The 16,035-nt window shown below is 56.6% G+C and overlaps 1 protein-coding gene across 1 annotated transcript in view; it reads right to left on the reverse strand.

Moving 5' to 3' along the window:
* Positions 1-3,556: 3,556 nt before the first annotated feature.
* Positions 3,557-16,035, reverse strand: part of ZFAND3 (zinc finger AN1-type containing 3) — a 306,708-nt gene continuing 294,229 nt past the window's right edge. Inside the window, exon 6 of the mRNA XM_056137350.1 lies at positions 3,557-5,411. Within this exon, the coding sequence (XP_055993325.1) occupies positions 5,257-5,411 (155 nt within the window). The 3' untranslated portion in view covers positions 3,557-5,256. The remainder of the gene's footprint in view (positions 5,412-16,035) is intronic.

The raw sequence follows: 16,035 nt of genomic DNA on the forward strand, positions 1-16,035 counted from the left end.
CCTTCTGCAGGGGCCCTGGGTGGGTCCGCACACTAATCCCTGACTCGGGTACCCAGACGCAGGACACTTTTTGTTGTTTGCTTCTGTTTTTCTGTGGTGCTGCAGATCAAACCCAGGGCCTCACCCACGAGCGGTGACAGACACATGCTTTATCGTTGACTCCCCCCTCCCCGCCCCATGTTGGTTTTCAAAGTTGGAGATTTGAGGGGAGTCCCCTAGGTGCAGGTGCCAAGTGAACACAAATCTCTCCTCTGGAGCTGCTCCATGTTTGAGGGTCTTTAGATGGCAGAGCACTGCTTGGCAGAGAAGTTCGGGTGTCCTGGGCGAAAAGCAGGTCTGCCTCTTCTACCCATCTGTCCTGTTGACCCTCAACTGGAGTTGTTCAGTGTGTTCACAGACATTTCTGAGAGGGCTGTCCACAGAGAGCAACAAACTCGGGTTTCTGTAGCAGGTGGAGAACCCTGGATCTTCCTCCTTTCACCCTGAAGCCATCACACAGGAAGCAGAGGCAACTGGAAGGTTCTGTTTTGTTCATGGCATAATTTTTTAATTGGGGTTCTTGGGGCCACACCTGGTGATGCTCAGGGCTTACTTCTGGCTCTGTGCTCCTGGTTCTGATTCAGAGGACCATATGTGTGCATGCAAGACAAGTGAGAGTGTGTTGTACTCTCTGTCCAACCCCTGGGTTGTTTTTGTTTTCTGAGTGTGGGAAGTGCTGCAGTGTGATGGGGCAGAAGCTGAGAGGTTGTTTCTAGGAGTCGGAAACCACAGGACACAGGATGACTGACACGTTCCCTCTGCCTTGTAGGCTCCAATCTGGGGACCGGACCAGTGTGGTGCAGGCAGCTGCTGGTGACTTGTAGTGAGCAGATAGGAGCCTGACGCCACAGTCAGGGCAAGGTTGGACTGGGGGTCTCCAGTGTTTACAGTGACAGGAGGTTGGAAGAAGATTACCCAGCAGAGAAGCAACAGGTCACAGGCGGAGCCCTGGGGACCCCAAAGACAGAGACTCTGAAGGTGGAGACAGTCGAGGTGGCTGAGACTGAGAGAACCAGTGCCTGGAGCCCACGGCGGACTTGGGGATGAGTGTCAGATGACCTGAGATGGGGCCGAGTGCAGGGACCAAGGAACTTCAGAGCCTTAGAGAGACGTCGCTGAGGCTGTGAGCTCTTGGGGGTGCCTGGCCCAAGTTCCTTCCTCAGTGGTGACAATGCTCTCGACGCTTCAGAGTTTGGGAAGTATTACAAGACTCTGGAGATGACGTTGGTCCTCTTCAAGGAGTTTGATCATTTCTCCCATTGACATTTCCCACCAACATCCCTTGTGTGTCCTGTGAACATCTACACTCAGGCCTGGAAGCACCCACTGTCCTGAAGCTTTTCCCGTGACAGGTCACCGGGCGCCAGTACAGACTCGTGTTTCAGCGACTTGAAGTGTGACGATCACAAGGCCTGCAGTTCAAGATGGCAGGCAATGCTCTGGAGAGCTATTTGTCCCGCTTGCGTAAAATGTACAGTGTGCAAACGAGGTACAGTCACATGATCCCTCACCAATCTCAAACATGAGCCAAGATCTGACATCGTTTTGACACCAGAACAGAATGGAAGAGGGGCAGAAATGCTGGACAGAGTGAATGAGGCCAATAGGGAATTGGCTATGATGGTGGATTTTCACCCAGAAAACGGTTGCCTCAGTGCCACGCCAGCAAAGTGCCGAGCTCACTCGGCCAGGCTGGCTGTGTCCTGGCAAGGAGGGTCCCTTTCTGGTGCAGGGCCCCAGCGGATGTGGCCCAGTGCCACCTTTTCTTGGCATTCTCCAGATGTGACTATTTGGAGCCCCTTGAGTCCCTGTGAGCACCTGCCTCAGGCTGCTCCCTGGGTGGTGGGTACCTAGGTCTGGGGGTTGGGACAATGTCCCTTGCTGGGCAGCCCTGGACACGGCTCGGAGAGGACATGGGGACATGGACACATGCCCAGCAGGTGTTTCTGAGTGTTGGGCGTTAGTGTGGCACCTCCCCAGGCCCGAGGCCACGTGGATGAGGGCACCAGCAAGCACCTCCATCTCTTGTCCACATGTCCTTGGCCCAGCCTGCAGCCCCGTCTGGGCCGTCACCTCGTCACCACACCACCTTCCTCTTCAGGCTTGTGGTTGGGGTCCCCACCCAGAGGAGAATGGCAGGTCACACGTTATCTGTCACAGGTGCGTTATGCTTGGCCTAGCTCCTGGGCACAGACCCGCTGCAAACTCTCCATTGCGAACACGCCGGGTTCCCCTCACCCCGCCTCACTGCGTGTCCCCGATCCCCGGCACTAGGTGGGCCAGGTGGCCAGCCCACGCTCAGGCTCATCACCTCAGGTTCTGACACCTGGATGACTGCCCTGGATTGCAGGGCTTTCCATGGGGCAGGGGGGTTTCCTGATCACAGCAGACCCCGCACCCACTGAGTCTCCCAGGCCCCTCCCACTCCTGGCGAGTCATCTGCTTTCTGTCCCGACAGCCAACTGCGGACATCCTCAGGAGAGGTCCCGTCTTGCAGTGGCCCCTGGGCCTGGCTGGACTCTCCCGAGCTGGAGCAGCTCATGCTGCCTATCCAGACTGCTGGGGTTCCCAGGGCTGTCCCCCACTGAGGATCAGCAGCATGCACTGGACTCTCTGATTTCAGTTCTTTGGGGTGAATGCCAAGAAGGGAAACCCCCGGGTCAGCTGGCACGCCTGGATTTCAAGGGAACCAACCTGTTTTCTACGGGGTCCGAGACATTTCACAGTTCCCCAGCAACGCGCTGGGGCTGCAGTTTCTCCACAAACTTGCTCGACTCCATCTGGGGCCACTGTCCTCGACGTCTCACCTGGGTCCCAGAGACTTCGGGACGGGCCACCTTCATACTCTCGGCACATGTGCGGCTGCAGGGTCAGGGCTGTGTGCAGTCCCTGCCTGCACTTCTCAGTCAGCGGGATGCAAGGGAAGTGACCACGTCCGCCGTTATTTTCATCAGCTCCTAAATTTCCTGTCAGAGTCGTGCCCAAATGTGGCAGAAGCAGAGCCTGGACTATCAGGGCCCCTGCGTCTGCCACCTCTTTCCTGAGGCCTCTCTCAGGAAGCTGTGAGCATGGTGCCACATGGCCTGGTGCCTCTGCTCTCGGGGACCCCTTCCGTCCTGGGCCCAGAGACTGGCCCTGGCCCACGGGCTCCCCCCGCTCCGACACTCTCTCCTCTCCAGCGCCCCCATCTGACTGCCGGCACCTTGGCACCCACCAGTGGGCAACAGTCCTGCCCTATCTCCCCCTGCTTGATGCTTCTAACCCCAGGGCTGGGCTGAGGGGTGCTCCAGGCCAGGTTCACCCTGAGCTCCTGCACCCACACCAGCTCCCTGTGGGCCCGCGGTGGATTCACGCCCCCCATCACGCTGGCCAAGACCGGACAGCAGCCGCTTCGCCGGGACAGGTGGCCTAGACAGAGCAGGGAGTCTGCACCGCACCCCTTCTCCTCCAAGCCCTTCAGGGAGGCCTTTTGCCCTTGGACCCCAGTGGCACTTAGAATCAGTAGGAGAGAGAAATCCAAACTTTCATACGATTGGTTTAATTTTTTTTTCAGCAGGAGAAAAAAAAGAATAAAGTTACAAGATTCTTTTAATATTTTCACAATGTTAAAACTAAAACTGAGCTCTAGGCTATGTGTGTAAGTAAATCTAGAACACAAAAGGGTTAAATAAGATTTTTCTCTCTTAAAGATACAAGAATTTAAGCTTTCCTTACATTGAACAAACTTCACAGAACAGAGACTGCGGGGCACAGCCCTTCCGCCCTCCCCCCCCCCCACCCCAGCTCTACCCTCGGGAAGTGAACAGGGCGCGGCCCCCTGTGTGCCGCCCGCCCCTCGCTGCCGGCCTGAGGAGGGCGGAGGGCACGGGTGGGCTCTTCGGGGTGGGAGCCTGAGGAAGGCCGTGGCTTGAAAACAGTGGTAAACGCGGGCGGACCGGGCCCCCTGCCCTGGGCTGCCCGAGAGCAAGACGCCAGGCTGGGTCCTGAAGCAAGAATTAAGGCTGGAGATTTTGCAGCGGATTCCACTCGGGGGTGGGGGTGGAGAGCATGATTTCCTAAGTTCGGTATTTTGGACCAAAAAACACTTGTACTTGTAGGTGTTTCGCTGCTAATTTGCAGAGCTGAACTGTTTGCTGTGGTGTAAGAGGGAAAGTTCCAGAAGCCTGTGTGGGCAGATACAAACCGTCCCTGCAGGAGTCATGTCCCCTCACGACCTGTGTCAGATGGGGCAGCGGGGCCGCTGGATGCCCATCAGGTGTTCCAAGGGTCTCTCACTCCTGCGACCGCCGCCCCCAGCCCCTGCAACAAGGCCAGAGCCCACCTCTGCCCTCCCGTCGGGCCTGAGCGGCTTTCTGCCTGGGCGCAGGGGCACAGGCCCTGCCCACTGCCCGGTGGGACAGGACGCCCCCTCAGCTCTTGGGCCTCCGGCAGAGGGCAGGGCGGGGTCCGCTTGCCAGCGCCCCTCCAGCTTCCCCTGGGCCGGGAAACTCTCCCAAAGGAAACTCCCAATCTAGGAATCTAGGGCAGAGCCACGGGGAGCGACCACGGGGGCCCCTGACTGTGGCCCAGGGCACTGGATCCGGTGAGGGAAGGGGGTCTCGGGCTGGGCTAGTCTTGAGTGGAGTAATTTCAAAGTGAGGTTATTGTTTGTCTTCTTGGGTGAGGAAGAGTTTTTTTTCATAGCAAGTCAGATAAAAAATGTTCCTAAGAACCTGCCCCCCAACCCCCGCCAGCCCCGGGAGCACGCGGCCAGCAGGTGTCCTGCTACCGGGACTGGGGAGCAGTGAAGAGGTGCGAGGCCGGACTTTAAGCAGTTTCTGGCGGCGCCGTGTGCGTGCGTCGTGGGGACTCTGACGCCAGCTTCTCCTCCAGCGGCTCCGAGTCCCGTCTGGAACACTTCCGCTTAAGGCTTTTTAATGTTTGACCCCAGCAGTGACAGGTATGTGTTGTTTTGAAATCCACTAGCCATGCTCAAAAAAAATATTCTTCATGTTTTAATTTTATACAATGGCTAGCAGGCACCTTAGTAACCAGCCAGAAATCAATTTCAACCACCATCAACCCCTAAACTACAGTACCAGGATGGCTGGCTAAAGAAAGGGAACGGACTGGCTGTCGTCTGGCGCGCCCAGTACAAGGTGTCTGGCTGACTTTGTCCTAAATAAGGCTAACATTAGTGAACTAAGAACAGCGTCGTGTGGCGGCCGTGCCCGGCCTTCAGGAGCACCCCTCCCCGATGCGCTGGCAGGAGCGCCCCACTTTCCGGTCCAGTTTCACCATCTTCATGATGGCCTCCTCTCGCCCGCGGCCCATGTGGTCAAACGTACAGTCGTGCTGCTCCGGGAGGCGGTGTAGCATGCAGAACACGTAGCCTGTGGCGCGGGGAGCAGAGAGACAGGCGGTTAGGGGACTCCGAGCCAAGACGCCCGCCCCGCCCCCCGTGGTAGAGGACGCGGGCAAGAGAGGGCACCGTGGCCGGCGACCTGCTTGGGACACCGAGGCCTGCCGGGGTCTGAAGGGCACAGTGCCCCCAGGGGCCACCGCCCTGAGGCAGCCCTGATCCCAGTGCGGCTCCTGCCTGGGCATGGTGCAGTGCACAGAGCTGACCGCTGCCAACGAGGGAGAGAGTGGCTGCAAGCCCCTTCCCTGCCAGCACGCCGGGCGGGCACTGCGGTGGGCATGGCCACCTACTCCTCCCAGGGGCGAGAGCGGCAGAAGTGACCGCGGCGTCAATCGCACCCTCCCGGACGGCAGGGCTCGGGCAAAGCGTGACCAAGCCCCGACCCGCAGGTGAGGGGTTCTCAAAGGGACATGGATCATCCCAAGGGCTGGGAAGCGTCACATGGGAACAGGAAGGGATGGAAACGCCAGCTCCAGAGGCTCTCGGGAGGCGGGGGAGGAGGCCTCCGGGGACTCCAGGGCTGTCTGTGCCCTGGGCATGAGCAGGGTGGAACTTCCTTCCTACTTTCTGATCCATCTCAAGCAACCCTGGGGGCGCAAAAGCAAGTGTCCAAGGGTCTCCTGGAAGTGGGAGAAGCTTCAGATGGGGGAGAGAGCTGCCAAGGCTGGCCGGCTCCTCACCACCATCGTGGGCCCTCAGGAGCCTGCGCCCCCGAGACTGAGCCCCCCGAATGCCCGTGGGCAGGCCGACTCCGTCCTCGGACTGCTGAAGTTCCACCAGGACCTGGCACTCACTCTCTAGGCACGCAGCCCCCTCCCAGACTTCCTTCTGTCCAGCCTGGGTCCTGGCCGTCAGTGTGAACGGGGACCACCCTGCAAACCGGTTCTTCCAAGCTGGCTCCCCTCAGGTTCTCTGCAGAACTGAGCAACGAGTGGTTTAGGGGAGCGGCGGGAACTGAAGCGAGACGCTGGAGCACACGGCTCTGCCCTGGCGCACCACGCAGCCAGGCCGGCCAGGGCCATCCATTGTGCGTGAAATACATTATTAACTGCTTCCTAGGGAGACAACGTGTTCCACTCTAAATTGGGATTTGGGTTTAAGGAAAAGAACTGAGATGAATTTTCTGTCTCTTGAGAAGTCCAACTCCCACTCGGTCCAAGAGCAAAGTTAAGATTAATGAGCTCCTGTGTTCTATTTACTGATAAGTTCATTAGTTGCAGATATTGGATACCAGTTGTCTTTCCCCTCAAGGACCTCCGAGTGGAAGCGCGGATGGCCCCGATATGTCCCCTCCATCTGACAAGCGCGCCGTCTTTCCACTGAGGGGGAGCCCCAGTGCTAAGGTCGGGTGGGGTGAAGGCGCCCCGGGATGGTGGCGGGGAGTGAAGGCATCTCTGCCACCCAGCCCTGCCGTTCCGCACTCCCCGCCCCGCTCAGCTCCCAGTTTCCTTCCTCCCTCTATGGCTCTGGGACGGTGCAGAAGGTCCCAAGGGCTCTTTTGTGGTGATGGATGGTGCTGGCCAAATAAAAGTAGCAGGAAATGGATTGCCTCCGAAATGAACTCGGCCTGGCTCCGACTCACACCTCATTAGTCAAAGGCAGGCTGGAGCAGAGGGCAGCTCCATGGACCCCAGCCCTGCTCACGTGGGCAGGGGCACACCAAACCAGCGCGTGTGAAGGCCCCGCCCGCCAGGGCGCCGCACCTGCACGCGCACCTTCTCAGCTGCACCTGATGCCTTTGGTTTGAAAACCCAGGGGAGGGGGCTTCAAGCAGTGCCCACAGGCCAGTCACGGCACTCCTTGGGCTGAGCTGGGGGAGAGGGCAGGCGGGTGGGGCTCGGGACGGAACGTGGGGCCTGGCGTACCGCAGGCGTGACGCCACCCTTTGGGATCTCTCTCTTGCCCTGAATTTGATTTCCAAAAGGTGAAAACCATGAAATGGCAGCTGAATTTGGGAGCAGCACTGCTAACGAGAACATATGCCACTGTGACACACTGGGGAAAGTCAGGGGAAGTTTTGGAAGGCTCATTCCTAAGCTGCTGCACTGAGGTTATTAGCTGCATAAATTAGGCTCAGTTCCTCTCCTGTCACCCAGAGGAGGCTGGACCTGTCCCAGGTGCTGAGTAGGTATTACTCACTGGCCCTAGGGACTGGTGGGTGGTGTCGGGTGTGAAGTGACTGCTACAGGGGATGAAATTCTATCTTTTTTCCTTGGTAGCTGTAGATGGTTCCAGAAAGCACCGTAAGTGTCATGAACCCTCCACTGCTCTCTGATTGAATTCTGGAGACCATGCTGGGTACAGAGAGATGAGCACAGGCCGCTGGGGAGGACGATTGCTCTTAATTTCGATGACGAACGCGTTTCAAAGCGCAAGGGGATCTGCGGGCTCCCCCAGCTGGAGCCCAGAATACCCTCCACTCTTCACCACAAACACACCTGCCCCTCCCAGAGAAGGTCGAACAAGGTAGTGTCCTGAGGGACAAAAGCAGAAGAACAACCCAACCACTGGGCTTATCAGGATATCATACAATGCTCTTTCTCTGGATGGAAAACAACAGCAACAACAGCAACAACAGCAACAAACCCCAAACTGAACGTCACAATGAAACTCAAGCCCTCACTCACAGAGGAAGACTTCTCTACATTTTACTGTTCAGCTTCATTTAGTTTAAAGACAATGCCAACAGCTTATCATACCTGTATACCATGCAGTGTGTTAGGAGACAGGAGCACCCAGGCTAAAGGGCTTTCTGAGGGGCGCAGTGTGTGCTGGGTGGGGCGGGGGCGGTGCCCTGGTGGGGCCCAGGTGCCGGTGAGCTGTGTACAAGGCAAGTTGGCCCTACCCCGGCACCCTCTCTCCTGCCCCCAGCGGTCTCTGGGAGTCTGCTCTGCCTCTGAGTGAGGACGCCACCTCGGCCCTCTTCCCAGCTGAGGAGCAGGGCTCCTTCGAGGCTGCTTTCAGTCAATCTGCACAGGACAGTCAGAACTTGCAGCAATTCAGAAAGGAGGGCGGAGCGGCTACCTGCTGAGCGCTCGGCCCCTCCCCGTCCCCAGCTCCTCCCAGGCCCTCCTGGCTGGGAAGTGGGAGAGCGGGGCCGTGGGGCAGAAGGTGATTCCAGCCCGCCTCCTCCCGCCACTGAGCTGGGCGTCACAGGGGTCTTCAGCAGCTGCCCCACCCTTGAAAAGATCTTCATCTTTCAAGGCAGATCGGGAGAGGACAAGAATGGCTGGGCTTTGGGCGCTCCTGGGTGGGGGCAGGTGCCAGCCTGCCTGTTACCATGGGACACAGCTCAACAACTGGAGTCCCACCTATGTCTCCGGGCCCAGAGCGCCCTGTGTGAGTGACGTGACCCCGAATGAGGAAGCAGCACGCAGGTCCCTGCTCTCCCAGAGGCCTGGGGCTCCGAGAGGAGAGCTACATCCACGGGGACCACTGAGACAGGAAGCTATGTCACAGGTATCTGTGCACCCCAGAACACATTCTCAGAGAAAACAGAAGCGAGACTCACGTTCCAAACTCCTGCAGATTGGAGTCAGGTTTTCAAAAAGGTTCGTTTTGTGGGAACCAAACTTTCCACCTGACCCTTCAACTTTTCAAGTTAACATCTGAACGTGATACGATTCATTTAGTTCCATCACCCACAGCTAAGCCTCACATCTGCTGAGAGCGCACAGGGTGTGGTGGGACCTGAGGCGAAAACCCATGATCAACAATTTTCACACAAATGCGATCCCTACACAAGATGGCACAACAGCCAACACCTTGCCTAATGCTACGAAGGCATAACCGTATTTCCTGTTTCACCGTCCAAGAACACTGGCGCCTCAGCCAGGGTCTGTGGAAAGGGCCTGTGCGCTGTGCTCAGGGCTTGCGCACTGCAGAACCGGACACCCACTTCCTGGGCTGAGACTCTGCCCCTCGCCCCCTAAACAGCACCCTCCAGCTCCCCACTGCCAGCATACCCCTCCCAACTCGGAGGACCAAGCAGACTCTGGAACTCATTTTCCCATGAAATTTCGAAAGAGGATGAAGAAAACTGGCAAGTTTCAAAGCCTGAGACCTTGACATTTTAATTCAATCCCTGCCAGACAAAAATGCAGCTTTACTGTTACGTAAAAAACACTATTTAAAGTTGGTTAAACTGAGCAGTTATGGATAAATTTGGGTTTTAATAAGCTGAACATGCATTTTCTTACATATCCCCTACTTCTGACACACCCAAAAGGGGTGTTTTAGGAAAGTCACAGACCAGGGCAGGCTTCAACTCCAGCTGGGCAGGTGTCGCTTTTTATCTCACTTGCAAGAGAAGTTTTAAACTTCATGGTCACTGGAATTGCAAATTGTCAAAGGTTCAAGCAAAATCCTAAAAGACTGACAAGCCTTTTTTATTTTTTGCTTTTTTGGGTCACACCTGGCGATGCACAGGAGTTACTACCGGCTCTGCATTCAGGAGTTACTCCTGGTGGTGCTCGTGGGACCATATGGGATGCTGGGAATCGAACCCGGGTCGGTCGCGTGCAAGGCAAACGCCCTACCCGCTGCACTTTCGCTCCAGCCCCAGACTGACAAGCCTTGAGGACTCATGTAGGACGTGCTGTAGGAAGCAAGTGGCGAGTGGGTCCATGCATACGCATCCGCCCAGCTGTGCCCCCGCTGCCCTCTGGCAGGCAGGGTCGAGGTCCCCGCAGATGCTCACAAGGGCCTGCAGGCTCTTAAACTCCCAGGGGATGGACTGGCTCAGTTCAGCTCAGCCCAGCTCGCCACCACGGATCACCTGGTACCTACAGTGTCGAGCAAGTCACGCAGGTGACAGATGTGCTTGACACATCTGTGTGTCCGCAACTACGCAGCGTATTTCTGAGGAAAGAGCATCACAATTTCTCAGCAAGCTGCAAGTTCCTCGAAGTTCAGGGCAGCTCACTGACTTCAAAGCTTGTTTGTAAGAACACTCTGGAAACAGCAGGCGCTACGAAAGCTTGCTGGGAAGAACCCTCCACTTCCACTCACACCACTTCCACTCAGCGGCTATCCTGGGACTACAGCACGTCCGCTGACCCAGCCCATGGACATCTGCAGTACAGAGTAGGAATGGATCTTCACCCTTCCTTTCGCCAGCCCACAGGACGGGCAAAGGAGGCGTGTCTGCGTTCCCTTCCCCTCCAGCCTGGTTTTGTGCGGTGGAGGGAGAAGCACCCACTCTCCAGACACAGCAGGACGCAGAGTGCGAAGGGGCTGGCGCAGGTGAGCTGTGCTGAGGGGAGGCAGGGAGGCGGAACCCACTACCACCCGTGCTGGGCGTCAGGGAGTCTTCAGAGGGAAGAAGCTCCGATTCAGACAAGCCACTCTGACCTGCAACAGAACACGTCACTGAACAACCGAGAAACAATTCTAAAATAAGCAATCATTTTTCTGCTGAATCGATGACAAGACCGGTCAGCTATAACTGGCATGGCTAGAAGGTGAGGAGACAAGAGCCTCGCACGAGCCCTCAGGCGCCGGGAGCTCAGGCAGCAGAGCACAAGCAGCCACTTCTGCACCTGGGCATGTCGGTGGGAGCACGGAGCACTGCCATCTCTGCAGACCTGGAGCACTGCCATCTGCAGACCCGAAGCACTGCCATCTCTGCGGACCCAGTGTCTCTCAGCTCCCCTGCGTGGAAGCGTGTGGCCGGCTGTGGATAGTGTGCCTGCCAAGGCCGCCGCCCACTCAGGCAGGCACACTATCCACAGCCGGACGCTGAGTCTCCATCCTGGTCTCCACCTGGGGACAACAGATCCCAGTCCGCCAGGCGTGCGGCTGGGGCAGAGGGGAGACAGGCCGCCCACACCGCAAGAAGCCGCCCGTGCCCAAGACGGGGGCTGGCTGCAAGGCCCCACGCTGCCAGGCTGCTCTGTCCAGAGATGAACACGTTTAGCAAGAGAAAGACAGCGGCCCCAGGAGTGCTCGCCGCAGGAGTGCCGACTCGCTCTTTCAGATGCCACTGCAGTTCCGTGCTGGAGCAGGCAGCGCGTCTCTGGCTGCCGGGCAGCTTTTAGGACTGAAAAACCCTAGGAGGAGCCTGACCTCCGGCCTCCTTGGGCTCTGGCAGAGACCTGTTTCTCCAGACCTCCTCTTCTCCTCTCAGCAGGCTCCCGGCTAGTCTGGCTTTCTCTCTTCCTAGGCTCGGAAAGACAATCCCCTCGAGGAGTCTCCCCAGAAGCCCAGTGCAAAGCTGCGATGGGGGGCGAGAGTAAGGGCAGCACCCACCCTCACCGAGACCCAGAGGGCATGGCCTGAAGGCGGCCAGCTAGAGCCAGGGAGGCCAGGAACAGAGGCCGGCGGCAATACCACCAGGGGTACCAGAGCAGCTCCAGAACAGGAAGGAAGGAAGGAGGGAGGGAGGGAGGGAGGGAGGGAGAGAGGGAGGAGGGAAGGAAGGAGGGAGGGAGGGAGGGAGGGAGGGAGAGAGGAAGGAGGGAAGGAAGGAGGGAGGGAGGGAGGGAGAGAAGGGAGAGAGGGAGGAGGGAAGGAAGGAGGGAGGGAGGGAGGGAGGGAGAGAGGAAGGAGGGAAGGAAGGAGGGAGGGAGGGAGGGAGAGAAGGGAGAGAGGGAGGAGGGAAGGAAGGAGGGAGGGAGGGAGGGAGGGAGGGAGGGAGAGAGGGAGGAGGGAAGGAGGGAAAGAGGGAGGAGGGAAGGAAGGAGGGAGGGAGGGAGGGAGAGAGGGAGGAGGGAGGAAGGAAGGAAGGAAGGAGGGAGGGAGGGAGGGAGGGAGGGAGAGAGGGAGGAGGGAAGGAAGGAGGGAGGGAGGGAGGGAGGGAGAGAGGGAGGAGGGAGGGAAGGAGGGAGGGAGGAAGGGAGGGAGAAAGGGAGGAGGGAAGGAAGGAGGGAGGGAGGGAGGGAGAGAGGGAGGAGGGAAGGAAGGAGGGAGGGAGGGAGGGAGAGAGGGAGGAGGGAAGGAAGGAGGGAGGGAGGGAGGGAGGGAGGGAGGGAGGAGGGAAGGAGGGAAAGAGGGAGAGAAGGAAGAAAGGAGTGAAGGAAGGAGGGAGGGAGGGAGGGAGGGAGGGAGGGAAGGAAGGAAGGAAGGAAGAAGGAAGGAAGGAAGGAAGGAAGAAAAAGCACCCCGTCTGCTCTGCCCTGTGCACCCGTGAAGAGGACAGCCTGGGGGAGCATCTGCTGAGGGGACAGTCCACTGAGGCAGCTGCTCCCTCCAGCTGCTGCCCCCTCACCTGGCACTCTGGGTTTCAACCCTCTGCTTCCCCCGTCTACAGACAAAACCCCTACTCGGAGAGAAGAAATGTGGAAATCTCTGTCTGAACACGCGAGGCCCAAGTTTTCTCTGTCCCCCTCCCCAAACCTCTTTGTACGACTAGCAACGCCTGGTAGTGACAAGCTCCGTGAAAAGTATGCAAATCTGAGAGGAACCTGATTTAAATATATGAGGACTCTACCCGGCAGCCCTGGGTGGTCAGGGACACATGAAAGGGACACACTCTTCCAAGGACAGCAGGAGCAGCACCGCGTGCTCCTGGGGGGCCTCTCCCAGGCTCCCTCGCTCGACAGGTCTCGAGTCCAGTCACGGGCGTGTGTGGGGGAAGCCGGGTCGCAGGCGGAGCTGCGGGGCCGGGCAGGGCTGCGGGGCCGCACACAGCCGTGCTCCCCAACAGCACGCCATCACGCCATTGCTTCCTGGGCTCCTTTCAGGAACGGAAAGTCTCCTGACAGGCCTCCTGGCCTCACAGCAGCCCCCAAAGGTTACGACGATGAGAGCCTGAGCACGCCTTCCTCCTTCCTCTGTTTTCACAATATTTAAGCTTTGAAGTGAGGACTACCAGGGAGGAGGGGCAGTGGCAGGAGGAGAGTTTCTCAACTCCCCGTTTAAAGCAAGTTTATTTAGCAGCACCGCCCCGAGGGAAAGAGGCTCCTTTTCTTTTTTTTTCCCTTGCAGAAGACCGAACCAGTGCAGACATGAGTTCAACTCTGAAGTCTGCACGCCCAGGAGTCTACAGACTTCAGAATGGCTCAGACAAACTGCGTCCTTGTTTTCCTTCTTTCTCTGGGAGTTCTTTGTCTGCTGTCCTGGAGATATCAGAATTATTCAGTGCTAGACTCATTTCCCTTAGGTATCAAAAATTAGCTTACAACTTTCTTCCTCAAGGTTTAGAATTGCAACTGTCTATGTTAACAGCTCTGAAGCAGATCTCTTTGCCACAAAAATCCTCTTTGGAGTTCAATGGGCCTCAGCACCCCTCTTCTTGTTGTCGCGGACAGCTCAGACACCCAACACAGAACACCTGCTGCCTCCCCATAAACCCGCTTCATTCCAAAGAGAGCATGTGTAGCCGGCACTCATGACGTCAGCCTTTAGTCATCACTGCCATCTTCTTCGTTCTTCACATTCAATCTCTAAATCCTGCAGATGCTATTTCCAAAAATCAAATATATTCTCTTCTTTCCATCTCTAATGGCACCGGCTAGTCACGGCCCCTGGGGCCAGGGCCCTCGTCCAGCAAGCAGGATGCCTGCCTTCCACGTGGCCAAGCCGGGCTCAATTCCAGCCTGCCAGGAGTGATTCCTAAGCACAAAGCCAGGAGTAAGTCCTGCCCCCCCCCCCAAAAAAAAAACAACAAAAACAGGCCACCAGCATCCCTTGCTGAAGCTACTGCAAAAGTTCCTTTGGGTGGGCGCTCACACCAAATCGATCTTCCTCAGTAGCAACAATGATTCCAAACTCCACTCCCCATGGTCACGGGTTCCCAGGAATTACATAACCACCACCGTCACATGCTCCCATTCTGGGGTGTCATGCTCACCTGCTTTATACACTCGGGTCCCGTAACTGTGTTCCAGACCGCATGACCCCTACACAACGGCTTCTCCTAGCCTCAGTTTTAATGTCTCATCTCCCCCCTTCCCTCCCAGACGACCTTGAGCCCCTCAGCCTCAGCCACTGTCCCATTGTAGACGCCTTCTCAGTCTCTGGGACTCTCCTGAAGTCACTAGACACAATTATAATGACAAGCTCATGGTATAACTTCTTCACTGAACCCGTGTTCCTGACTAGATTTCATAAAGCAAATGTCATACTTGTGTGGGTTTACAGGAGTGATCCTATTTCATAAATTCTATGCTTAGAACTCAGAGTATTTTCAAATTCTAGGCACAGAATAAAAAAAGTTTTAAAAACACAGTAAGATTCTGTGGCATATAATGCTGCTAACACTGGTTTCCCATGCATGTAATTCTAACACCACACCCATGCCCAGAGCACCGTCCCCCTCTCGGCCCTGCCCCAACGCAGGAACCCAGAAGATGTGGCTGCTGGAGAGGGTCTCTCCTGCCGCCAGAGCTCAGAACTGCCCACGCCCCCCAGTCCTCACAGAAGACTGCACTCCGGTACGCCCCCACCTCTCCGGACCCGCTCCTCGCCAGCCCTGACCGGGCTCCTCTCCAAGCCCCACAGAACGTGCTCTCGCTGCGTCTTCCCCTTTCCAGTCATCTTTTAAGCGATCTCATCCAGACCTAGGGCTTTAAGGAGAAACCAAACGCTGATGCTTCCTGAATTCCTACTTCCACCAACAAATTCTTCCCTGAAACTCCAATTCCTATATCCATGTGTGTATACGACCAAGAACTCTACGAGGCTGGTGAACAGGAATCTCAACTGCAACAAGTTCAAAGCAGCAACAAATCTCTCTCTGTGTATATACACACACATGCACACATAAACACATATAAATTAAAAGTTTTTTAAAAAAATTATGTTTAGGTAAATACTTTTAAAAAATTTATTATGTTTACGTAATTGCGACTATAACAGCACTGAAGCTTCTGTTCGAAGACACTGCCTACCCTGCCACTGAAGTCCAGGACCCCATTCCCCACCCTCTCGGTCACCTCCGGTCCACTGTTCCTTCACTCCCACCCTGCCCCATTTGCTGACAGCTATAGTCTCAGTGACAGGTTCGCCTTCCTTAGCCCCCTAACCTCCCAAGTGATGCAGACCCTCTGCTGAGGGAACTTAATCTGTGCTCATGTCCTGAGTCCGCTGTTTCTCTGTGTGGGCAGTGCCACATTCACTCCGATGCGCTTTCTGGGTTCCTTTCCTCCTCCGAATCCTCATGCCACCCTTGTGGTGTCACCGGAATGACACCCCGATTCTTCCCCTCTTTGCTCCATCTCATGCAAAGGGCCTGGGGCAGGATGGTCTCAGCCGTGCCCGGGGAGAAGGCAGCTCTCCCCCACACTCACTGCAGCACACCATGCTCTCGATGCCCTCCCCAGGGCATGATGGCCATTTCGTCTGAGGAAGAGGCCCGAACTTAGTCAGTCAGTTAACTCCTTTTATATTCGTTAACTCCTTTCCCTCTGAATAGGCAATGCACGAATATGATAAAGATTCTATGTGTATAATTAAGACTCAGTAAAAAGTACATCTCCCATTCCACTCTCGTTAGCCTCCCCAGAGCGAAAAACAGCCCCCAGCGCCAGTTCATATGTAGCCTTGAGCCTGAATACGCTAGCATTTATACCTATATACCTGAGGGACAGTTCAAAAATGCAAATCTAATCATGTCACCCCTTCACTTAAGACCCTCCAGTGCCTTTGCACTATTT

This window comes from Sorex fumeus, unplaced genomic scaffold (genome assembly GCF_029834395.1).
Source record: "Sorex fumeus unplaced genomic scaffold, SorFum_2.1 ptg000123l, whole genome shotgun sequence".
In the NCBI taxonomy this organism is placed as follows: Eukaryota; Metazoa; Chordata; class Mammalia; order Eulipotyphla; family Soricidae; genus Sorex; species Sorex fumeus.